Source organism: Mesoplodon mirus (genome assembly GCF_964341445.2).
Source record: "Mesoplodon mirus genome assembly, chromosome: 1".
Taxonomy (NCBI): Eukaryota; Metazoa; Chordata; class Mammalia; order Artiodactyla; family Ziphiidae; genus Mesoplodon; species Mesoplodon mirus.
The window spans coordinates 44,475,264-44,497,396 of NC_138976.1; the positions used below are offsets into that span (position 1 = coordinate 44,475,264).

At 37.0% G+C, this 22,133-nt stretch overlaps 1 protein-coding gene across 2 annotated transcripts; it reads right to left on the reverse strand.

Moving 5' to 3' along the window:
- Positions 1 to 5,634: 5,634 nt before the first annotated feature.
- RMI1 (RecQ mediated genome instability 1) lies at positions 5,635 to 22,045 on the reverse strand. Of its 2 annotated transcripts, XM_082628967.1 has the most exons (4): positions 21,877 to 22,045; positions 16,796 to 16,856; positions 8,729 to 8,825; positions 5,635 to 7,731 (listed from the first exon to the last, which is right to left on the reverse strand). In XM_082628967.1, exon 4 carries the CDS (start codon positions 7,693 to 7,695, stop codon positions 5,815 to 5,817), a length of 1,881 nt encoding a protein of 626 aa, XP_082485093.1. In that variant the 5' UTR covers positions 7,696 to 7,731; positions 8,729 to 8,825; positions 16,796 to 16,856; positions 21,877 to 22,045; the 3' UTR covers positions 5,635 to 5,814. The 2 variants fall into 2 exon arrangements, with proteins under 2 accessions (XP_082485093.1, XP_082485094.1); XM_082628968.1 differs by lacking the exon at positions 16,796 to 16,856.
- Between the last annotated feature and the right edge of the window lie 88 nt (positions 22,046 to 22,133).

A 22,133-nucleotide genomic window follows, 5' to 3' on the forward strand; every position in this document is an offset into this window, starting at 1 on the left:
CCCATACTGGGATTGCTGGGTCATATGGTAGTTCCATTTTTAGTTTTTAAAGGAACCTCCATACTGTTCTCCATAGTGGCTGTACCAATTTACCTTCCCACCAACAGTGCAGGAGGGTTCCCTTTTCTCCACACCCTCTCCAGCTTTTGTTTGTAGATTTTCTGATGATGCCCATTCTAACTGGTGTGAGGTGATACCTCACTGTAGTTTTTTTTTTTTTTTTTTTTTTTTTTTTGGCGGTACGTGGGCCTCTCACTGCTGTGGCCTCTCCTGTTGTGGAGCACAGGCTCCGGACGCACAGACTCAGCAGCCATGGCTCACAGGCCTAGCCGCTCCGTGGCATGTGGGATCTTCCCGGGCCGGGGCACGAACCTGTGTCCCCTGCATCAGCAGGCGGTCTCTCAACCACTGCGTCACCAGGGAAGCCCCTCATTGTAGTTTTGATTTGCATTTCTCTAATGATTAGTGATGTTGGGCAGCTCTTCATGTGTCTCTTGGCCATCTGTATGTCTTCTTTGTAGAAATGTCTATTTAGGTCTTCTGCCCATTTTTTGATTGGGTTGTTTGTTTTTTTAATATTGAGCTGCATGAGCTGCTTATATATTTTGGAGATTAATCCTTTGTCCGTTGATTCATTTGCAAATATCTTCTCCCATTCTGAAGGTTGTCTTTTCGTCTTCTTTATGGTTTCCTTTGCTGTGCAAAAGCTTTTAAGTTTCATTAGGTCCCATTTGTTTATTTTTGCTTTTATGTCCATTTCTCTAGGAGGTGGGTCAAAAAGGATCTTGCTATGATTTATGTCAGAGTGTTCTTCCTATGTTTTCCTCTAAGAGTTTTATAGTGTCTGGCCTTATATTTAGGTCTTTAATCCATTTTGAGTTTATTTTTGTGTATGGTGTTATGGAGTGTTCAAATTTCATTCTTTTACGTGTAGCTGTCCAATTTTCCCAGCACCACTTATTGAAGAGGTTGTCTTTTCCCCACTGTATATTCTTTCCTCTTTTATCAAAGACAAGGTGACCATATGTGTGTGGGTTTATCTCTGGGTGATCCATTTGGATTTAAATTTACCATCTCGGGCTTCCCTGGTGGCACAGTGGTTGAGAGTCTGCCTGCCGATGCAGGGGACACGGGTTCGTGACCCGGTCTGGGAGGATCCCACATGCCACAGAGTGGCTGGGCCCGTGAGCCATGGCCGCTGAGCCTACGTGTCTGGAGCCTCTGCTCTGCAGCGGGAGAGGCCACAATGGTGAGAGGTCCACGTACCGCAAAAAAATAAATCAATTTACTACCTCACCCACTGTTTTTCCTATATACCATATTTTCTTTGTTCTTTTCTCTTTCTTGCTTTCTTTTGGGTTGAGTACTTTTTTGCTGTTGTTATTCTTTTTATTCTCATTAGTATATAGTGACAGACTACTTTTCAAATCTTTTAGTGTCTATACTCTAAATATTATAACATGCAACTTTGAATATTCAAGTCCAATAAAACAGCAGCTTTAACCTTTTCTCTGACATAAGGACCTTAAAATACTTTTCTTTATCCCTCACTCAACTTAACTGCCATTGTTTTCATGTAGTTTAGTCCTTTGGTTTTTTTTAACCCTCAAGACATTATTTTCATTTCAAAATCGCTATTCATTTAACCCATATATTTACCCTTTCAGTTGTTCATCGTTCCTTCCTGCGTCTCCAAGCTTCCATCTGGTTATCATTTTCCTTCTGCTTAAAGACAACCTTTTTGTGTAGTTAGGGAAAAAATTATTTTTGTGTGTGAAATTTTCTCAATTTTACCAATTGCACCCTTACTGTTAAGGGCATTTTTGGTTTGTATAGAACTCTAGGTTGGTACTTATTTTTTCCATCATTTTGAAGATGCCATCCCATTGTCTTCTGATCCCCCAATTTTTAAACTGAGGTAAAATTGGCATATAAGTTTCAGGAGCACACCATCATGATTCTCACTGTCTTTATTTAGTCAGTTGCCATGTTTTTGGTCCTTTGAGATATGCCTTCTTTCACTACTCTAGCTTTCTTTTTTTTAGCTTTCAATGGTATTGATAATATTTGCACTGGTATGATTTTCTCTGAATATATTTTGCTTGGGGTTTGTGGGACTTCTGAAACCTGTAGCTTGATTTCCATAAACTTTATAAATTTCTTAAGCATTAACTCTAAGTGTTCTCTATTTCCTCTCTTTTGGGGACTACAGCTACATTAATGTTAGCGCTTCTTGATGTTATATTGTTTTCTGGTTCTTTTCCATGCTTTTGTCTCTCTATACATTAATCTGAATTTTTTTCTTCTGACCAAATTTAATTCACTGTATCCTCAGCTGTGTTTCATCTGGAGTTAAACTCATTCACTGATTTTTTTATTTTTAGCTATTATAGTCTTTTAGTTTTTTAAAATTCCCAATTCCCTATTGATATTTTCAAACTTTTCTTTTTCGTTTTCCTCTTGCGCATATTACACAGCTGTCCATGAGTGTCTGAGCATTTCTTGTAGTGCCTGCTAACTCCAGAACTGAGCAGATGTACCCACCCAGTCACAAGCAGTGGTGGACTAGGGCAGGGGCCAATACATGTAAGATATACAGAATGGAGGAGCAAAGAACACGTACTCTCTGAAAGCAGATTCATTCCTAAGAGGAACACAAAGATGACCTGATTATGCCCATTTTTTCCCCTTCCCATTTGCTTCTGCCAGCCTCCCACAGCGTCATTCTTTTTTGAATTCTCAGTTGGAGATTATCATGCAGGTAACTTGAGTGTCTGCTTAGCCTCATATAAGAGCAGACCTATGGCTACAAATTCTCAGGGAAAACTTTTTACCTCTCTATTAGAATCTAGGCGAAGTCAACGAAGTTTTCTTATAGTCTCCCTTTGCTATTGGGCAGATTTTTCTAATTTACTCTTTCACTGAAGAAGATATTTGAGGTGCCATGTATGCAGAGGTTTCAGGGCTTTAAGTACCATGATATTGAACAGATGATGAGAAATCACTAAAAGATATTAAGCAAGGGAACACAGATGATCAGATATGTTGATTCATTTGTAATAACAATAAATACTTACTGGAGTTACAAAGGTAAATCACTCAGCCATACCCCCAAGCCACTTATATTCCATTAAAGCAACGGTTCTCAACCAAGGGCAGTTTTGTCTCCCAGGGAATATTTTCTGGTTGTCACAACTGGAAGGATTCTACTGACATCACATGGGTAGAGGCCAGCATGTTGCTAAAGGGAGCCCATGACAGCTCTCTACAACAAAGAATTATTCTACCTGAAATATAGCAGTAAATTAAGGGAAGCAAATAAGTACAATAATACATATAATATTAGTCTGTACAATGTATAGAGGGCATGAAAGTGGGCAGGGGAATTCATGAAACACTTCAGTGAGCATCTAAAGCTTAAGCTGAGTGGAAATACAAATGAATATGGGAGATGGGGTATTACTATGAGCCATGCATGAGGTATATTCCCCACATCTGGAGAACAACTATGACTAAACTTTAGTGGCAGACCAGGTAGGTGAAGAATAAGGAGGCAATGGGACTTCCCTGGTGGCACAGTGGTAAAGAATCCGCCCGCCAATACATGGGACACGGGTTCAAGCCCTGGTCAGGGAAGATCCCACATGCCGCAGAGCAACTAAGCCCGTGTGCCACAACTACTGAGCCTGTGCTCTAGAGCCTGCGAGGCACAACTGAAGCCCACGCACCTAGAGCCTGTGCTCCACAGCAGGAGAAGCCACTGCAATGAGAAGCCCACGCACCACAACAAAGAGTAGTCCTCACTCACCGCAACTAGAGAAAGCCTGTGCGCAGCAACGAAGACCCAACACAGCCAAAAATAAATAAATAAAAATTTATTTTAAAAAAAAAGAATAAGGAGGCAAGATGAGGATGAAAAGGCAGGCAAGAGGCAGATTGCAAAAGGCCTTACATACTATACATGAAGAGTTTGGACTTCACCCTGTAGGTAAGCGGATAGGAGGTTGATATTAAAGGGTAACAGAGAAAACAAGAAATCTATTCAAGAAAGATCATTCAGGAAGAATTATGGGAAAAGGCTTAAGGGCAAAATAAGGCACAGGCCAATTAGTAAACCTACTGGAATACTTAAGGCCAGAGAAAACTATAGCCAGAATTAAAGCACCAATTAGAAGGATGGACTGATATGGTAAAGTACTATACCCAGTCTTTAGTGATGGAATATGAAGAGAAAATAAGGTTTAATCTCAGCTTTCCAGCACTACTCAAAGAGATAGAGTACAGGAGAACATTTACAAGAAAGATAATGAAAGATAACGCCATCCATTTAGATCTCTTGTAGTAAAAGAGCTATGCAAGTATATGGAAGTGGTTATTATCAGAGGATATAACAGCAAAATCTGGATTGTGCCTTGAACTCCGATTATCATCCTTCAACCAATAATGACAAAAGATTTTTAGAATATTTTTCTACTATATCCATATCATATTTTTATAAATGTATTTATCTTACTTCCAGATATTTTCCTATTACATCATTTTAACTAAAAACACAATGTCTTCATTTTATTATTTAAGTATTTGTTTAATGTTTTAAAATTCAAGATACTTTAATTTAGATTCTTTTAAAGACAAAAGAATAATAAAAATACCTTTCAAATGTGACTTTTTAACAGCAAAGTGGAAAAGTGGGAAACAGTCTCCCTTCTGGTTTTTTTTTGGCAGGTTGGGAGGCCAGGGGGAACAATCTCCCTTAAAAAAGAAATCAGCACTTCCAACAAAACTAAAGGAAGAACTTACATGTACACCTAATTCAGAAAGGAGATAACTGGGACTTCCCTGGTGATGCAGTGGTTAAGAATCCGCCTGCCAATGCAGGGGACACGGGTTCGAGCCCTGGGCCAGGAAGATCCCACATGCCGCGGAGCAACTAAGCCCATGCGCCACTGAGCCTGCGCTCTGGAGCCCACGAGCCACAACTACTGCGCCCACGTGCCACAACTAAAGCCCACGTGCCTAGAGCCCATGCTCCACAACAAGAGAAGCCACCGCAATGAGAAGCCCGCGCACCACGACCAAGAGTACCCCCGCTCGCCGCAACTAGAGAAAGCCCGTGTGCAGCAACAAAGACCCAATGCAGCCAAAAATAAATAAATTAAATAAATTTTTTTAAAAAAAGAAAGGAGATAACTAAAAACGTGTAAATACCTTATTTTAATCCAGAAAAAAAAATGACTTACTAGATCTTCTTAATAATAATAGATTATCGTTGAAAATAAGGTTTTTAACTATTCAATATAACCTCTGAAATGGTATCTAGTTAAGATAATATTTGTTTTAAATATACCAGACAAATATTTCCAATCAGCAAAACAAAAACCAGCAAAACAATTTGTATCTGAGAGTCTGACATTCTAATCCACTGGATTTACATTTTTTCCTAGTAATATAAACAAATCTTTTGGGGTACTCTACATATTAGAAGTACTCAACTATCTGTCTGTAATTGTTAACTTTCAACAGTATGATTCATCAGTAAACACCAATACAGTACTTTAGCAGTCACCTTATGTGAAATAACAAGTGGAAAACAAAATTTCTCAACAACAGTGGGTCATCAAATTGCTTCAGCGGTTACCATAAAAAGTTTATTAAAAAAACTTACACACACAAACATAATTAAACATTTTAAAATTAGACTGAAATCAGTTATGAAACTTCCTTTTCCCCTTTTACAAAAAGAAAGATGCGAAAGTAAAAGGACAAATTTAATTCTAAATATTTCCTTGTTTTTTTAAATTGTTTGTTAGTAAATTATTTCTTTACTCGCCTCTTTAGGTTCTCAAGGTGTTCCACATTAACATCTTGTAATGCCAGTACCGTTGCCTTAGACAAGGAGGGATTCAATGAAATAGTCATTAGACAGCACAAATCTATTAGATCTCTCTGACATTTCTGCAAACCTTCCAGGAACTTTTGGTATTTACAAGGATCCTTTTTTAACTGTTTCATTTCTAGTACTGAAAACCCTATCAGACCAGTAAGTATTTCATCTACAAAGTCTACATCTAGATATGCAGTACCATCAGAAATTTTTGCTGTTATACTCCAAATGCCACCAGAACTTGAGAGATTTCCAGTTAAGGTTACAATAAATGCTTTGACTTTCACTGTTGTAACTTCCTTTGGTTTGCTGGCCATTAGAACAGACAAATAGATAAAAGGTGGAGAATATAAATCCATGGTGACAGAAAGATTAGTGGTATTCTCTGATGATCTTGAAGAACAAGTCTGTAAGTGGTGCTCATTTTTATTAGAAATGTGTGAACAACTTTTTGGTACATAATTGACCAGCTCTCCATTTAATATTTTATTATTTAAGGAATGTCCATCTGAACTGCTGGTTTGTTTTATTTTATGATATGTCTCTGAGTTCTTATCTTTATTTGTAAAATTATGGGGTAGGGGTACATTATGATTAACTGAAACAATACTACTGTTTTGGTCTCTAGCAGACGGACAACTAAAAGATTTGTCTTCATTAGTTATTTGCTCAGATAAATTTTTTTCATTCCAATTATTATTTCCATTTTTGCAAATCAAAGAAAAATTATTCAGAGTATTAGATCTATGTGAAAATCTCTCTATACTTTCATCTGTAGTTCTGTTCAAAGTCAGTGGCTGTAATTCTTTGGCCTCTGTTTGTTCCTTCTGGACAGCTTCTTCTAAAAGCAAGGCCTCCTCCAATGAAAAGTCATCTAATTCCTCATCAGTAAAAAGCATAGACTGGTTTTGTGGTTTCTCCTTGGATCTTGGAGAAATAACAAGTCCTGGTTCAAAATCTGACTGTCTGATGGGAACAGTATTTGAAGAACTACCTGTGCTGAAACAACTTCTTTCCAAAGAGGTGTTATTATTTGCTGCAAGCTCATCGTTTTCATCAAGACTTGCCAAGAGTTCTTCATCAGAAGGTCCTAACGCAGGATGTAGAACATCTGTAATTCTGGGGATGCTTTGGTTAGAATTATTTGGTATGACTGGAACTGTAGGATCAGGTTCCCCAATTAATCTTGCAAGAACTTTTTCTTGGGCATATTCCTCTAAAAGAGCATCTACTTCTCCTCCCAACACCTTCACATTTTCTGGTTTCAATAAGAGAACACCAAGACGGAAAGAAATGTTTCCATAAATCAAAATTTTTGTACCTGGAGGAAGATCACTATGAAGAGCTGGAATAGACTGATATTCCATCCCCTGTATTTGTACAATTCCATCAGTAAGCTGTAGCATCAACATTCGTGAAGGCTTTGCTTCCCAAGGTTTTGGGGTTACTTGTGTTTCAGCTGTAATTAGGTCATTGGTTGTATTCTTTCCTCTCAGCTTTTGTATCTGGGCATACGCAGGTTGACTTACATCAACCAATGAGTTAATCTGCAGAGCAAAATGTCCATTCAATTCTCCTTTTGGAACTTCTAAAATGCCATCAGGTAAAAGACGATGCTCCAAATCTCTCAGATCAGTAAGGAGCCATTGCTCAAACACTTGTTTATTCATTTGTGCCTGACTCAAATTAACATTATCATTTTCTTCTTGAATCCAGTTAATACAAGCTTCCAGCCACATTAAAGGCACTTTAACATGCCATGTAGCTAAAAGCCAGGTTTCAACTCTTAATGCAATACTAGCTATACTCATTTCTTTTATATAAAAGAAATATTAGGCATCTATTACCTGAAAACAAACAAAAAAAATTATGGTAATTCAGTACATCTAAATACAGTTTCTATAATTCTCTACAATGCACAAACAGGAGTAATCAAACTTTTAGATTTTTCTCTCTTCAGCACCTTTATAATTCTTTGACTTTCTACATGGCAAAACTTCAAATGCCCCAAGTAATCAGATGGTAAAATAAGAAAAGCACAAGGTTTGAGACAAGATATACCTAGGTTTGAAGGCTAGCTCTTCAAATTATAAGTTCTGTGACCTAGTATAAATTTCTTAACTTCTCTAACCTAATTTTTTCATCTATAAAATGTCAGTACCGGGGCCTCCCTGGTGGCGCAGTGGTTGAGAGTCCGCCTGCCGATGCAGGGGATACGGGTTCGTGCCCCGGTCTGGGAGGATCCCATATGCCGCGGAGCGGCTGGGCCCGTGAGCCATGGCCGCTGGGCCTGCGCATCCGGAGCCTGTGCTCCGCAACGGGGGAGGCCACAACAGTGAGAGGCCCGCATACCGCAAAAAAAAAAAAAAAAAAAAAAAAATGTCAGTACCACCTCCTATCTAACACAGTTGTTGTGAGGATTACATGATTAACATTTGTAAAGCATGTCAGACCTATGAAATACCTGTAGAAATTAGTAGTTATTATGTTAATATAATAAGCAGAGTCTAATAATTTAAAATTTAGCTAAGGAACAATATTTACTAAGGTTCTTTCTATATCTATAATTCGTACTCTATTAAAATTTATACCATTGTATTCCATAAAATTATAACAAGTAACAATAGATTCTGAGCTGATGTAAAGCATCTTATTTGTTTGGCTAAATAATTCTCAACAGTCCTATCAGGGAAATATACTTCTGATTTTCTCAATATGATAAAAAAGTAGCCAAACACTAAAGACTAACCTTTTTTCACAAAAGTATATTTTTTCCTTCTACAGATGAAGATATCTAAGAGTTCGAATTTATAAAAGTTTTAACATGCCCATAAGAAAACTTACCATTTGGAACAGGAGCACAGGATTTGAGGACGGGATTTGGAACTGGTTGTTCAGTGGAGTACTTGTAACCTCTATTGCTCAGAAATGGCCCTGAGAGCTAAGACAAGAAGCAGTAAGGGTTATAACAGGAAGCTTCAGAAAGAATCACTGGCCTATTTTCATAAGTGCAAAGTTCGATGGTATGGTTTGAAGGTTCCTATTATCAATCAGGGTAGAGTAGAGGTAGTACAGAATAAAAACATGAGGTTTTGAATGAAATAAACAAAAGCAAGTTACCACGAGAAACTCAGACACTCTACCTTAGCTTGTTTCCTTCCCTACATACTTACTTCATAGGGCTACTGTGAAAATTAAAGGATAGGAGAAGATGGCGGACAGAGCACCAGCACAGGCACAAATCAGCTGACCTGAGGTGGCAATCCAATCATTTAGGCTGCTCACTTAGGCCCCAGCAATGGTTGCAGGCCAGAAGCAGGTCACCCAAAAGGCATCCGAGGCCCGCAAGCAACCTGAAGGTGAAGCAGACCAAAGCAGCTGAAACTGAAATTGAACAGTACCAACTGCAGAGGGAGAAAAGGTTCAAAGCCAGAGAAGCTGGAGCTCTGGGATTCCATGGCAGGGGCAGCACTGGGGTGGAAAAAGAGACCCAGGTGATGACCATTCTCCAGATCTACCTCTGGCAAAACAGGGATGAAGTGCTAGATAACCTCTTGGGCTTTGTCTGCTACATCTAGCCAGAGATCCATGAAAACTACTGCATAAATGCATAGGGGAAGAAGGTCTGTTCCACGGACTGGCATTTTAGATGCCTTCATGCAAAATGAAATTTTAACAAAGCTCAAGTTACATTCTGTGAAAAGGCATTAAATTATCTCTGTATATTATATAGTAGGTCCTATCACTTTTTGGAAAATAGCAAATCTAGCTTCCTTGTAAAAACTTAAAGCTTATCCAAATATTTCATTTTTTTAACCTTGCATTTCTTAGAAAATTTAATAGGCATATATTGTCTGGTTTCCCACATCTTTTAGCTAAAGCAACATATGTGTATATATATATATATATATATATATCTCAATACTGACTTCTTCTTTTGTAGATGTAGTTGTGGTTTTTTTTTAATTTTTAACAAAAAAGGGATTAATTTTTTTCCCCTAAAGCTTTGTGAAGGTCAGGGGATTTACCTATGAAAAAATAGTAAGTAGTTATTTGTAACCTGTACTAAGCAGCATCCAGCCTTAAAACAGTCTTTTCTGGCTAAAGGTTAGAACAATGAATACTAGTATAATTGTTTGGGCTGCTTTTAATATCTTTTAATAAAAATTACTAGAAGACAGAAATCAAGAATTTGTTACATGTTGTTATTTGGTGTACCGATAATCATTTAAAAGTAAAACCCCCTTATCCTGTTAAAAAAAAAAAAAAAAAAAAAAGAAATAAAAAAACAAAGGAGAGCCAGTATATAATCTAGCGGTTCAGAGTGCAAGTGTGATGCCAAATTATCTTTCACTTACAAACTCTGTGACCCTAAACAAGTGGTCATATTATTAATTTAACAAATGGTTAAAATTTAAAGGAAGAGTTAGTTATTGTGAGGAATACAAGAATAACATTTTAAAGGAGGAATTAAGAAGGTCATAACTACCAAACTGATGAATCTTTACAATGAAGAAAATAATTGAGAGTACAGATATATAATTTTTAAATTACATGTGAAAAACAATGTAAAAATTCTAAGGTAGGAGAGGTCCCTGCCCATAGTGATAAAAATAAACGATGCAGAGTCAAATCGGCATGTATCTTTAACAAAGAAACCAACAATCTCTATATGGAAATGTTTTCTACCTTCTGGCTAAAAAAAAGCAAAACACAGTGTGCTAACTTTTGTGTACAAAAGAAAGGAAAATAAGCACATTCTTATTTACTTTATACATAAAGGACCTCTAGAAGGATATACAAGAAACTAGATAAAACTTTAAATACATAGCTACACTCAATAACAAAGAGTAAAATCTTGTGGGCCAGGGCTTCCCTGGTGGCACAGTGGTTAAGACTCTGCTTGACAATGCAGGAGACACGGGTTTGAGCCCTGGTCCGGGAAGATCCCACATGCCATGGAGCAACTAAGCCCGTGGGCCACGACTGCTGAGCCTGTGCTCTAGAGCCTGCGAGCCACAACTACTGAGCCCATGTGCCACAACTACTGAAGCCCACGTGCCTAGAGCCCATGCTCCACAACAAGGGAAGCCACTGCAACGAGAAGCCCGTGTACCTCAGCGAAGAGTAGCCCCCGCTCGCCGCAACTAGAGAAAAGCCCGCACACAGCAACGAAGAACCAACGCAGCCAAAAATAAAAAAATAATTAATTAAAAAAAAAAAAAAGTCTTGTGGGCTAGGAACAGAGGAGAAACCTAGAGTTTTACTGCTGATTTAAAGCCGCCAGGAAAAGGGGACTTCAGGCTAAAGCTCCAAGGCTTTAAGTTTAAGGGTCCAGTGTGCCAATTATAGGTCAGAAGACCAGAACAGACTACTTGCTAGAACTGGGCCAAAAAAATCTTCCACTCAATACCTACCTATGGCCTATGGAGGAAACAGGGATAACCTAAGAATGGAAATGGGGCCTACATAACTTGTATAGTACATATAGCATGGTCCAGAACTAGGCTATTCACATAAAAACCCAAGTCTCTAATGACACAGCTGATCTAGAGCTATGCCAGCCAGAGGGTCAGGTTGAAGCAACTCCAAAAACACACAAAAGGGAAAAACACACATGGGAAAAACCTCTATCCAACATGAGCTCTCAAACCAAAATTATAACATATTTAAGGAAAATCACCACCATAAGCCACATCAGCAGACACAACAAACAGGAGAATTTATACCTGGAGAAATCTGTTTTTAAATGAAGAATCTTAAATATTTTTAAAAGAATCTTAAACATTTTTAAAATGTCTTTGAGCATACTAAATACACTTTAAAAGTAGGACTAATCCTTAAAGAAGAATAGAAGATAATTAAACAGTAACAGGCATTTATGAAAAGTATCAATTGGACATCTTGGAAATGGGAAACAGCCTCAGAAATTTAAAACTCAGTAGATGGGATAAACAAAAGGCTAAAAACAAATGAAGAAAGAACTTATACTTTGGAAATTACATAGAACAGAGTATGAAGATTTAAGAAATTAAGCAAAGAAGGGGAAAAAAAGCTAAGTAGGGAAAACAGGCTCCTACACTGAAGTAATCACAGTTTCATTAGAAAATAGAAGAGGTGAAGGAAACAGTTTTGGTTTTTTTTAAGATAATGGTTGAAGGTGGTCAAAAGGAACAAATTTCCAATTATAAGATAAACAAGTAATAGGGATGTAATGCACAACATGACTGTAGTTAACACTGCTGTATGATATATATGAAAGTTGTTAAGAGAGTAGATCCTAAGAGTTCTCATCACAAGAATTTTTTTTTTCTTTTTCATTTTCTTTTTTTTTTTGGCTGCGTTGGGTCTTTGCTGCTGCCCACAGGCCTTCTCTAGTTGCAGTGAGTGGGGGCTGTTCTTCCTTGCAGTGCACGGGCTTCTCTTCACGGTGGCTTCTCTTGTTTCGGAGCACAGGCTCTGGGTGCGTGGGCTTCAGTAGTTGTGGCACGTGGGCTCAGTAGTTGTGGCTTGTGGGCTCTAGAGCACAGGCTCAGTAGTTGTGGCACACGGGCTTAGTTGCTCCGTGGCATGTGAGATCTTCCCGGACCAGGGCTCCAACCCATGTCCCCTGCATTGGCAGGTGGATTCTTAACCACTGCACCACTGGGGAAGCCCAATTATCTTTTTATCTATATGAGATGATGGATGTTAGCTTAATCTGTTGTGGTAATCATTTCACAGTATATGTAAATGCTATACACCTTAAACTTATATGGTGATATATGCCAATTATTACTCAATAAAACTAGAAAAAAATATATAAATAAAAGTGAAATTTTTTCATAATAAAAAAATAAAGAATAATGGTTGAAATTTTTCTAATATTCAAGAAAGATATGATTCTGTAGGGTGTAAAAGCTCAATACTGCTAAGCAACACGTGTAAAAATCCACCTGTAAACACAGCATGGTAAACTGTAAAACAACAACGACAAAGAAAAAAAATCTTTTTTTTTAAATCTTAAGATTCAACAAGATGGATGTAAAATTTGAGGTAACAAAAATGTAGAAAATACAAAAAGAGTTCAGAGGGAAGTTAAGGTATTATGTTTTGTCAAGGAGGATAATAGAGATTCTGATTATGTTTACTATTTTATAAGAAAAATATAAAAATTATGTGTTTAAGGGTGAAAATGAAAGATTGAAAAAACATTCTTATAATCCCCGCAAAACTCAGATAATAGATTTTTAAAAAGCCATAAAATTCTAAGAACAAAGAAAACGGGAGAAGAAACAATGGCAACAAATTTTGGAAACTGGAAAGCAAACAGATTAGTACATGATTTAGCAGACACTAGAAAGTTGAATTCTAAGGTGGCATTAAGAATGGCTGATATAAAACCCCAGAACCCACAAAAGGCAATACTAAGTATGCCTGAAGTAAAGGGTACTCTAAAAACAAGATTGATTAGATGATTCTTTAAGACATTTAAGACTGTGGCACCCTATCCCACATCAGGAAGATACATAATGTACACTTCAAAACTGTTAAGAGGGTAAATTTATGTTATATGTTTTTTACCATAATTTTTTAGAAAGAGAGAAAAATCAAGAGGGAAGTAGAGGAGGAACAAAAGGAAAAAATAAAATTACCTCTATGTGCAGATGACATGAATGTTTATGAAAAAATGCCAGAGAATGTACAAAGAAGCTATATCACCTGATAAATGAGTTAGCGAGATGCAAGTGTCTTTTTTGTGCTCTATTTAGTGCCACATTTTCACACTTTTGTGCTTTTTGTTGATGATTTCACTATTTAAAACGGCCCCGTAGCATACTGCTGAAGCACTATCTAGTGTTCCAAAGCATAAGAAAACTGTGTGAGATGTGTCATATATAAAATCTGTGTGTTAGATTAAGCTTCATTCAGGCATTAGTTATAGTGCCACTGGTCGTAAGTTCAGTTAATGAATCAACAACATATAGTGAATAAAGTGTCTTTAAAAAGAAACAAATAAAACAAGGTTATGTACTAATCAGTTGGTGAAAATGTCATGACCAGAGGCTCACAGGGACCTAACCTTGTCTTTCCCCTAGGAACAATAGTTCAGTATTCCCTAACTCAGTGTTCACAGGGACTTTATATAGAACATAACTACCAGGAATAATGAGACTTGACTGTACGAGCAATGAACAAAGAGTACAACTTACAGTAGCCCTCAAAACTTGAATCTAACAAAATATGTGCAGGATGTATATGCTGAAAACTACAAACTACTGTTGAAAGAAATCAAAGACAACCTAAACAAATGAACAGATATGCTGTGTTGAAGACTCTATGATCAAGTTTCAATTCTCCCCAAACAGATATATAGATTCAATGCAATTCCATTCAAAATCCCAACATTCTTTTTTTTTTTTTTAAAGAATGGCAAGCTGAGTCTAAGATTTACATGGAAAGGCAAAGAAACTAGAATAGCGAAGGTAATTTAAAAAAAAAGTTGGAGACTCACACTGAGTTCAAGACTTAGTATAAACTACAGTAATCAAGACAGTGAAGTATTGGCAAAAGGATTAACATATCGGTCAATGGGAAGAGAAGACAGCCTAGAAAACAGACCCATTCATATATAGTCAATTGATTTTCTACGAAGTTGCAAAGGCAATTCAAAGGAAACAGGATAGTCTTTTGAACAAATGATGCTAAAACGACTGAACATCCATATGCAAAACTATGAACCTCAACCAATACCTCACATCATATATAAAAATTAAATGGACCACAGACCTAAATGTGAAAACTAAAACTATAAAACATCTATAAGAAAAGTTAGAAGAAAAAAAAAAAAACCAAGCTCATAGATAAGAGAGAACAGATTGGTAGCTGCAAGAGGTAAGGGGTGGGGGTGGGAGAAATGGGTGCAGGGGGTCACAAGGTACAAACTTCCAGTTATAAAATCAATAAGTCATGGAAATGTAATGTACAGCATGGTCACTGTAGTTAAAATACTATATTGCATATCTAAAAGTTGCTAAGAGAGTAGATCTTAAACGTTCTCATCACAAGAAAAAAAATTTTTTTGTAACTAAGTGTGGTGATGGATGTTAACTGGATTTACTGTGGTGATCATTTTGCAATGTATACAAATATCAAATTATTATGTTGTATACCTGAAACCAAAAGGTTATATGTCAATTATACCTCATTTTTTTTTAAAGGGGAAGAAAAGTTAGGAGAAAAATCTTTGTGATCTTGGTTTCTTAACAGTGTTCTTAGATACAACACCAGAAGCATAATCCATAAAACAAATTAATATACTGAGCTTCACCAAAATTTTTAAATTCTGCTCTGTGAAAGACACTGTTAAGAGTATAAAGACAAGCCAAACACACACAAAGACAAGCCACAGACTGGGAGAAATACATAATTGACAAAAGACATATCCAGACTATATAAAGAATTCTAAAATTCAATAGGAAAACAAACTAATTTTAAAAGGAACAAAAGATTTGAATAGACATTTCACCAAAAGATACACAGATAACGAGTAAGACATTAGGGAAATGCAAAATTGAAATCACAGTGTGATATTACACATCTATTAGCATAGCTAAAATAAAAAGTAACTGACAATACCAACTACTGGAATTCTCATACATTGCTGGTGGGAAAGCAAAATGACACAGCCACTTTAAAAAATAGTTTAGCAGTTTCTTAGGAAGAAAAAGATTTTAGCATTTTCTTACAAAGTTGAACTCACCACACAACCCAGCATTACTAGGTATTTACTCAAGCGAAATGAAAATGAATGCTCATTAAAAATCTCTGTGTGAACATTTATAGCAGCTTTTTTCATAATCACCAAAAAACTAGAAACCCACATGTCCTTCAACTGGTGAATGGATTAACAAATTGTTGTACATCATTACAATGGAATACTATTCAGTAATAAAAAGGAATAAACTAATAGATGCAATAACATGGATGAATATTGCTACAGATGGTATCACTCAGAAAATTCATATGTTGAAATCCTAATGCCCAATGTGATGGTATTAGGAGGTGGGGCCTTTGCGAGCTGTTTACATTATGAGAATCAGCCCTCATGGGACTTCCCTGGCAGTCCAGTGGTTAAGATTCTGTGCTTCCACTGCAGGGAGCATGGGTTCGATCCCTGGTTGGGGAACTAACATCCCACATGCCGTGCAGCATGGCCAAAATAAATCAATAAATCAATAAATAAAAATAAAGTCAGAATTTTGAGAAGATATTAATTTTTAAAAAAACTTACAACCCAATAACAAAAAAATAAATAAACAGTAGAGATGTCTCCACACAGCTACTTACCCCTTCTGCCATGGGAGGTTACTGTAAAAAGACTGTCATCTAAGAACCAAGAAGCATGTCCTCATTAGACACCCACTAAATCTGCCATCACCTTGACCTTGGACTTCCCAGTCTCCAAAGAAATAAATCTCTGTTGTTTATCAACCACCCAGTTTATGCTCTTTTGTCACAATAGCCCAAATAGACTAAGATAAATGTTAAATGCAGCGAGCTAAGTAAAAGAAGCCAGACAAACACTGTATAAGTCCAAGATGGCATTATGGAAAAGGCAACACTATAGAAACAGGTGGCAGCGATGATGTGACTAATGTTTGTCAAAACTCATAGAACTATATACAAAAAAGAACATGAATTTTACTGAATGTAAATTATATCCTCAATAAAAATACTGAAGACAAACACCAAAAGGATAGATATTTAATAACTAATTTTCAAACTTGCTGAGGAAAACACAGAATAAAGAAAACAATCCAAAAGAAGGCACAAAAGGAAATGGCAAGCACTATAAATATAAAGAATAAACAAGGTGGTAGAAATAAGTCTAAATAGATCAGCAATCATAATGAACATAGATTAACTCACCTGTTAAAAGATACTCTCAAACTGAAAAAACCAAGTTAAGCTGCATGCTTAAAAGATGACCCTAAAACAAAATAACATCGAAGTGTGAAATTAATTAAAATAAGGCATGTTAAAATCCCCAAGCATGATATTATGAGGCCACAGTTGAGTGACATCTTATCCTCAAGACAGAGGTCTGTACTTCTATAACCTAAGATTCCCAAGTGCTACTTTATCACATCTGTTGTCATTTTTTTAACCTCAAAAATTAAGCTAGATCCAAGGCTCTTAGGTGTGCTCATTCAATAATAAGTTACCTTACTTCCTCCACTAAAATTTAAACACCACAGCACTGGCAAATGGGCCTAGTCTAATTGGCAGAGGTGTTGTAGTAATGAGATGACAGTCATTAAGTAAACTGAAATCAAGACAGTGTACTTTCAGTAGAGTTATAATTATTTAAATGAATTATCAAGTATAAATGCCACAATTAATTAAGTTATTTGCAGAATGTTTTGTACTATAAATTACTTGGTGTATACACTATATACCCCTAAATTATTACATGCAGCCATTTAACACAAATGCTATTTTCTACCTGAACCTGTTAAATAGTAGGAGTTAATACTCTTAGTACTTCTAGGAGGAGGAAGGAACCAATAAAAAAGAAAGACTGATTGATTGTGAACTGAAAAGGTCAAGGCTGGATAGAAAATGAAAGCAAGCAATTTCAGTGGTGTTAATTCTATATCCCAGCAGTACAGCTGTTTAAACAGAGAACTGAAGAAAAAGGTTTAATAAATATTAAAACCTCTTATTTGTAAGATTTTAAGCTTTTTCAAAATACATACTTTTACATCTGTAATATTATCTAAACCTCAAAATAGTCATTTATGATAGAAAGGGAGGGGTTGTCATCTATTTGGGTGAGAATGAAACAGGCATGAAGATTAAGACATACAGATCATACATGGTAGCAGACGCACAACGAAATTCTGCTAACCTCCATTTCTATATCATTTTCTAGACCCTGTTCAACTTAAAAGAGAAAGTAAAGCCAGTCCCTCATTTACATATACCCACTTGCATATAAACTATAAAACTCATTCATAAATGGCCATTCTATAAGAGCACTACACTATTACAACGAACAGACTTTTCTCAGATCTCATTTAAACGACAAGCTCACCTAGTATATTCTAAATTATTTCCTTTACGAAGTCAAATCAAAGAAACACAACATCACCTACTGCATCTATGTAACAGCTTCAAAACAGTGTTATCATTAAGTACTTTTCCTTTTGCTATAACTCTACTAAAATATGACATAAAGTTTTTTTTAATGTTTAAATATTACAAACTGATATTTTAAGGCTTATGTATTCATTTTATTTTTTTAATTTTGTAGTTATTTCAAACACGCACTTCTTTGTTTGTGTTGTTGCATACGGCAAGTGACAAAACTCCTTTCAGATGATAGTTGGGACAAATTCTGAGAAACAGTGCTCAATAAACCACAGTGAAATTGTTCTATTAACACGTGGCAGTTCTAATTAATAATTTTCTCCAAATACTACCTTCTAGGATTTAAATTTCCACTTCCAGAGCTACATGGTATACTACAATTTCATAACAATGTTATAACTAAATGCACATTTGCTACATAGAATTCTTCACTTAACAGCAAAGTAAGTAAAGTGGAGGGCATATTGATCTGAAACATGGTCTACTCCCCACAACTGCATGTTAAAACAATTTTAATAAGAAGATGTTTCTACATATAATAGGATTTTTTTTCCTTCAGGTAAAAAAGAAAAGCTTATTAAATTTTTTAATTAAATGGAAAAAGTATTATCATGTGGGATTATAAAGTTTAGACTGGGTTTCAATAACCGAGCCCTTTAATAATTTAGTAAATTGTATTACTTGCATCTGCTCCTTCAAGAGAATTCCTAAGGCTTTTGTTCCTCCCTTTCTTGAGAAACTGAGTAACCATAGTCACCGCAGGTAGAAGCAACTCAGAGGGGAGGTGTTAGCTACAGCAGCACAACTTCTCATCTGCTCATACATAAAGAACAGCCCCTGATCCTCAAGAACATCACTGTCCAAGAAAAAAATATGAAAAAGTTTACGTTGTTGAAATTGTACATTAAGAAATGTTCACACCGTATGATTTCAAAACTTAATCTTAAGAAAATAATCAGAAATGAGGACAAAGATTTTATGTGCCAGGGTGTTTATCACTGTGCTTTTACAGTTTGGAAAAAAAAAACAGAAACAACCTAAATGTTCAACACAGTAAAAAAAAATTTTTTTTAATTAAATATATTACATTGGATCCATGATATAGTCTTCTGAAAAAACATTTTTAAGTACTATTTAATGACATGAAAATATGTTCATATTTTATTGTTAGGAGAAAAGGTCAGATGTAAAACTACATACATCTTAATCTCCATTAATTTTATAATCATGAAAAAAATGTTTTTTAAAAATTAATTTACATCTTGTGCTTGCTAAACTTGGCTGACCACACTAATCTACATTCTAGATCTTGACTGCAGGAACTGAGCAGAAGAGACTAGAGTACGAAAATTCTATCATTTGCCACTAAGACTTAGGCAAATTTGATTTATAAGTTAATTTTCAGTCAGCCTCACATATTTCAATTTTTTAAAAAATAGAAAAAGAGGCAGAAGTATTGATACCATCCTTTTGGACATTGTATGCGGCATTCAATCAATAGCTAAGATTTAAAAGCACTAACAAATACTCAAGTTAAAACCAGTCCATGTTTCCACTGTCTTCATCTAAAAAATACAGGTGAGTCTGTGTTTTAACTCCTTGGGGAATGACTTTAAGGTAACCCCAGAATTTTGAGAAGGCACTCTGAAAATTATGGGAAAAAAAATTTATATTTAATGACTGAAATCAGAAAGAAGTAATTAGTGGAGCTGTTGTGTATCCTCCATAACCTAATGTAAGGAAAAGACAAACAGAATAGGCTTAGGAGTCTGAATCCCATTTCTGCTATGTGACCTTAAATGTGTTCCTTAACTTTGTCTTAACCACAATTTACTTGCAGAACTGTAATAAGCATTAAACTGCCAGCACAAGGTCTGGCACAAACTCAGAAAATGGTAGTTATAAAATTTTAAGTAATCATCCAGCTCGCTACAATCTCAATTAGTTTATCTAAAGTAAGTCCCACAGCTAAGTAATACTAGCTCTAAATTCATCAGGAGTCCAAATAATCATACAATTATTTACTCAAGACAGAAGCCACAATGTTATCAACCAAGTTGGTAAGTCCTTGAATGAGCACAGATGTAATATAGTTTGGCTGAAAACAACAGAGAATGAAAGGATGGTGAAAAGACAGACTTTCCTCAAGCTAGCAAGTCCCTGAATGAAGATGGTGGAAAAAAACAGACTTTCTTGTTATTTAAAGAGTAAACCTATAAAGCAAATTAAAAGAGGTAAGGAAGAAGACAAGTAGAAAAAGAAAAAAGCAAAAAAAACCACAAAATCTGACAATGGCATCTAGAAAAGACGAGTAAGACCTTTCAGCAGTTAGGGTCCAGTCAGAAGACAGTGAAACTGGGAATAAGTTCTTAAGATAAAGCTGCTTACTTTGCATTCCTGCCCATCCTGTTTATCAAGGCAGAAAATGATGGTTGCAACAGAAATACTAGCTTGAAAGAAAACATCATTAGTACAGTACCCCTATACGTGCCTATTTGTGTTAGTGAAGTGTCCCATGTTTTAAATGACAGATTCAATTAAATGCTGCAAATCCTGACTGGCAGATTAAACCTCTATAATCCAAGTATCCCGAGCCCCTTCATACACTCAATTTTCTTGACTGAACATTAAATAAAAATCCAAACTATGTATCGTAAAACCAAACGCAAGTTAAGTTTTACCTTTCAACAAGACTATAATATTCTTCATGGTGAGGCCATTAAAAAATTATATGACAACTCAAAGAGCCTTTTAAAAACTCCACAATCCCAGACACTATGCTCTAACAGTATTTGTTAACTATCCTCCCAGCCAGTAAATGTTGGTGCTTCATGAAGTTCTCAGTTCCTCCTAAAGAGTTCTCTTCCTGATTAAGCAAGTAAAAGATAAAAGATGGCGGAAATCAGACATTGTTTTTAAATGCTGGTTACATCTAATTTGCAAAGTATTCAAGAGGAAAATCAAGTTACAGCGGAATGAATCAGCACAAATTCATCATTACAAAAAAAAAAAAAGTGTATTCTAACGGTGGGTTTACATCCCATGTAAATTATAACATTTTTATGCTTCAACACAAGTTTGGGGTTGCGGGTGAGAGCTGGAGGGCCAAGAGTCAGGATGTGGATACTGGGTACTACTTACTGGCAATATCCCAGGTTTGTCACCGATTCAGGGTGACCTTAAGTGCCTTAACAAAAGAAACCATCAAAGCCTGACACGGGCCTTAGAAGTAACCGCACACAAAGCAAGCATAAACTGAACACGCTAGAACGGTAACATATCTGAGAGCGAGGGTTTTAGTCTGTTTTAATCACTGCCGAATACCTTGACACACGGTGGGCGCTTTAAAGAGGTGACCGAACGCAAAGCGGATGTCTACAACGCATTTTGCGATTTGCATTCATTGTAGGATATGAAAGCAATACTTCCAGAAATTTTTCACACGTAGCGGCAGCACCGACACTACAAAATACTCGTATCGCAGGTCCCATTAACAAAAAAGAAAGAAAAAAAAAGAAAGGAAAAACAAAAGGTTTCGTCAGAACAGAGAGCCCTGTAAAGACCCCGGGAGTACAGGCTCAGCGCCGGAAGCAAAGGGACTGAGCTCTCCCGAACTCCGAGGCTCGCCCGCCACAGCCCAGCGGGACGGCCAACATTTCCCGGAACCCCGAGCCGCCAGCGGACAGCGGGCCGCGACCCTGCGGCTGCGCCCCCGGCCCGGGCCACGCCTGACGGGCGCTGCGGCCCGTTACATACAGCTCGCCCCGCAGCCCGGGCGAGAGGGGAGCACGGGGGAAGAAAGGAGACGCGAATGCGGGTTGTGGAAACGGGGGCATTCGTCTGGGCCTAACACCGACCTGGGCGTCCCGCCTTCCCCTCACGCAACACTGGTTCCTGGGCCTCGCGAGTGTGAGAACCGGAACCACCACGGCCCGCGCCCTAATCCTTGTTTTGCTCCTTCCCGCCTGTTTTGCCGCGCACTCACGCCCCTCCTCCAAACCCTGAAGACTCCTCAGGGCCCCGAAGACGCCCCTTCACCCGCCCCCTCCCTGTGTGCGAGAACTGGACAGCCTTTAGTTCTCGCGAGACGTTTTCCCCCCTCCCCCCAGCTAGT

Excerpts from the sequence above, each read along its gene's own strand:
- RMI1 (XM_082628968.1), bottom strand. The coding sequence starts at position 7,695 with ATGAGTATAGCTAGTATTGCATTAAGAGTTGAAACCTGGCTTTTAGCT.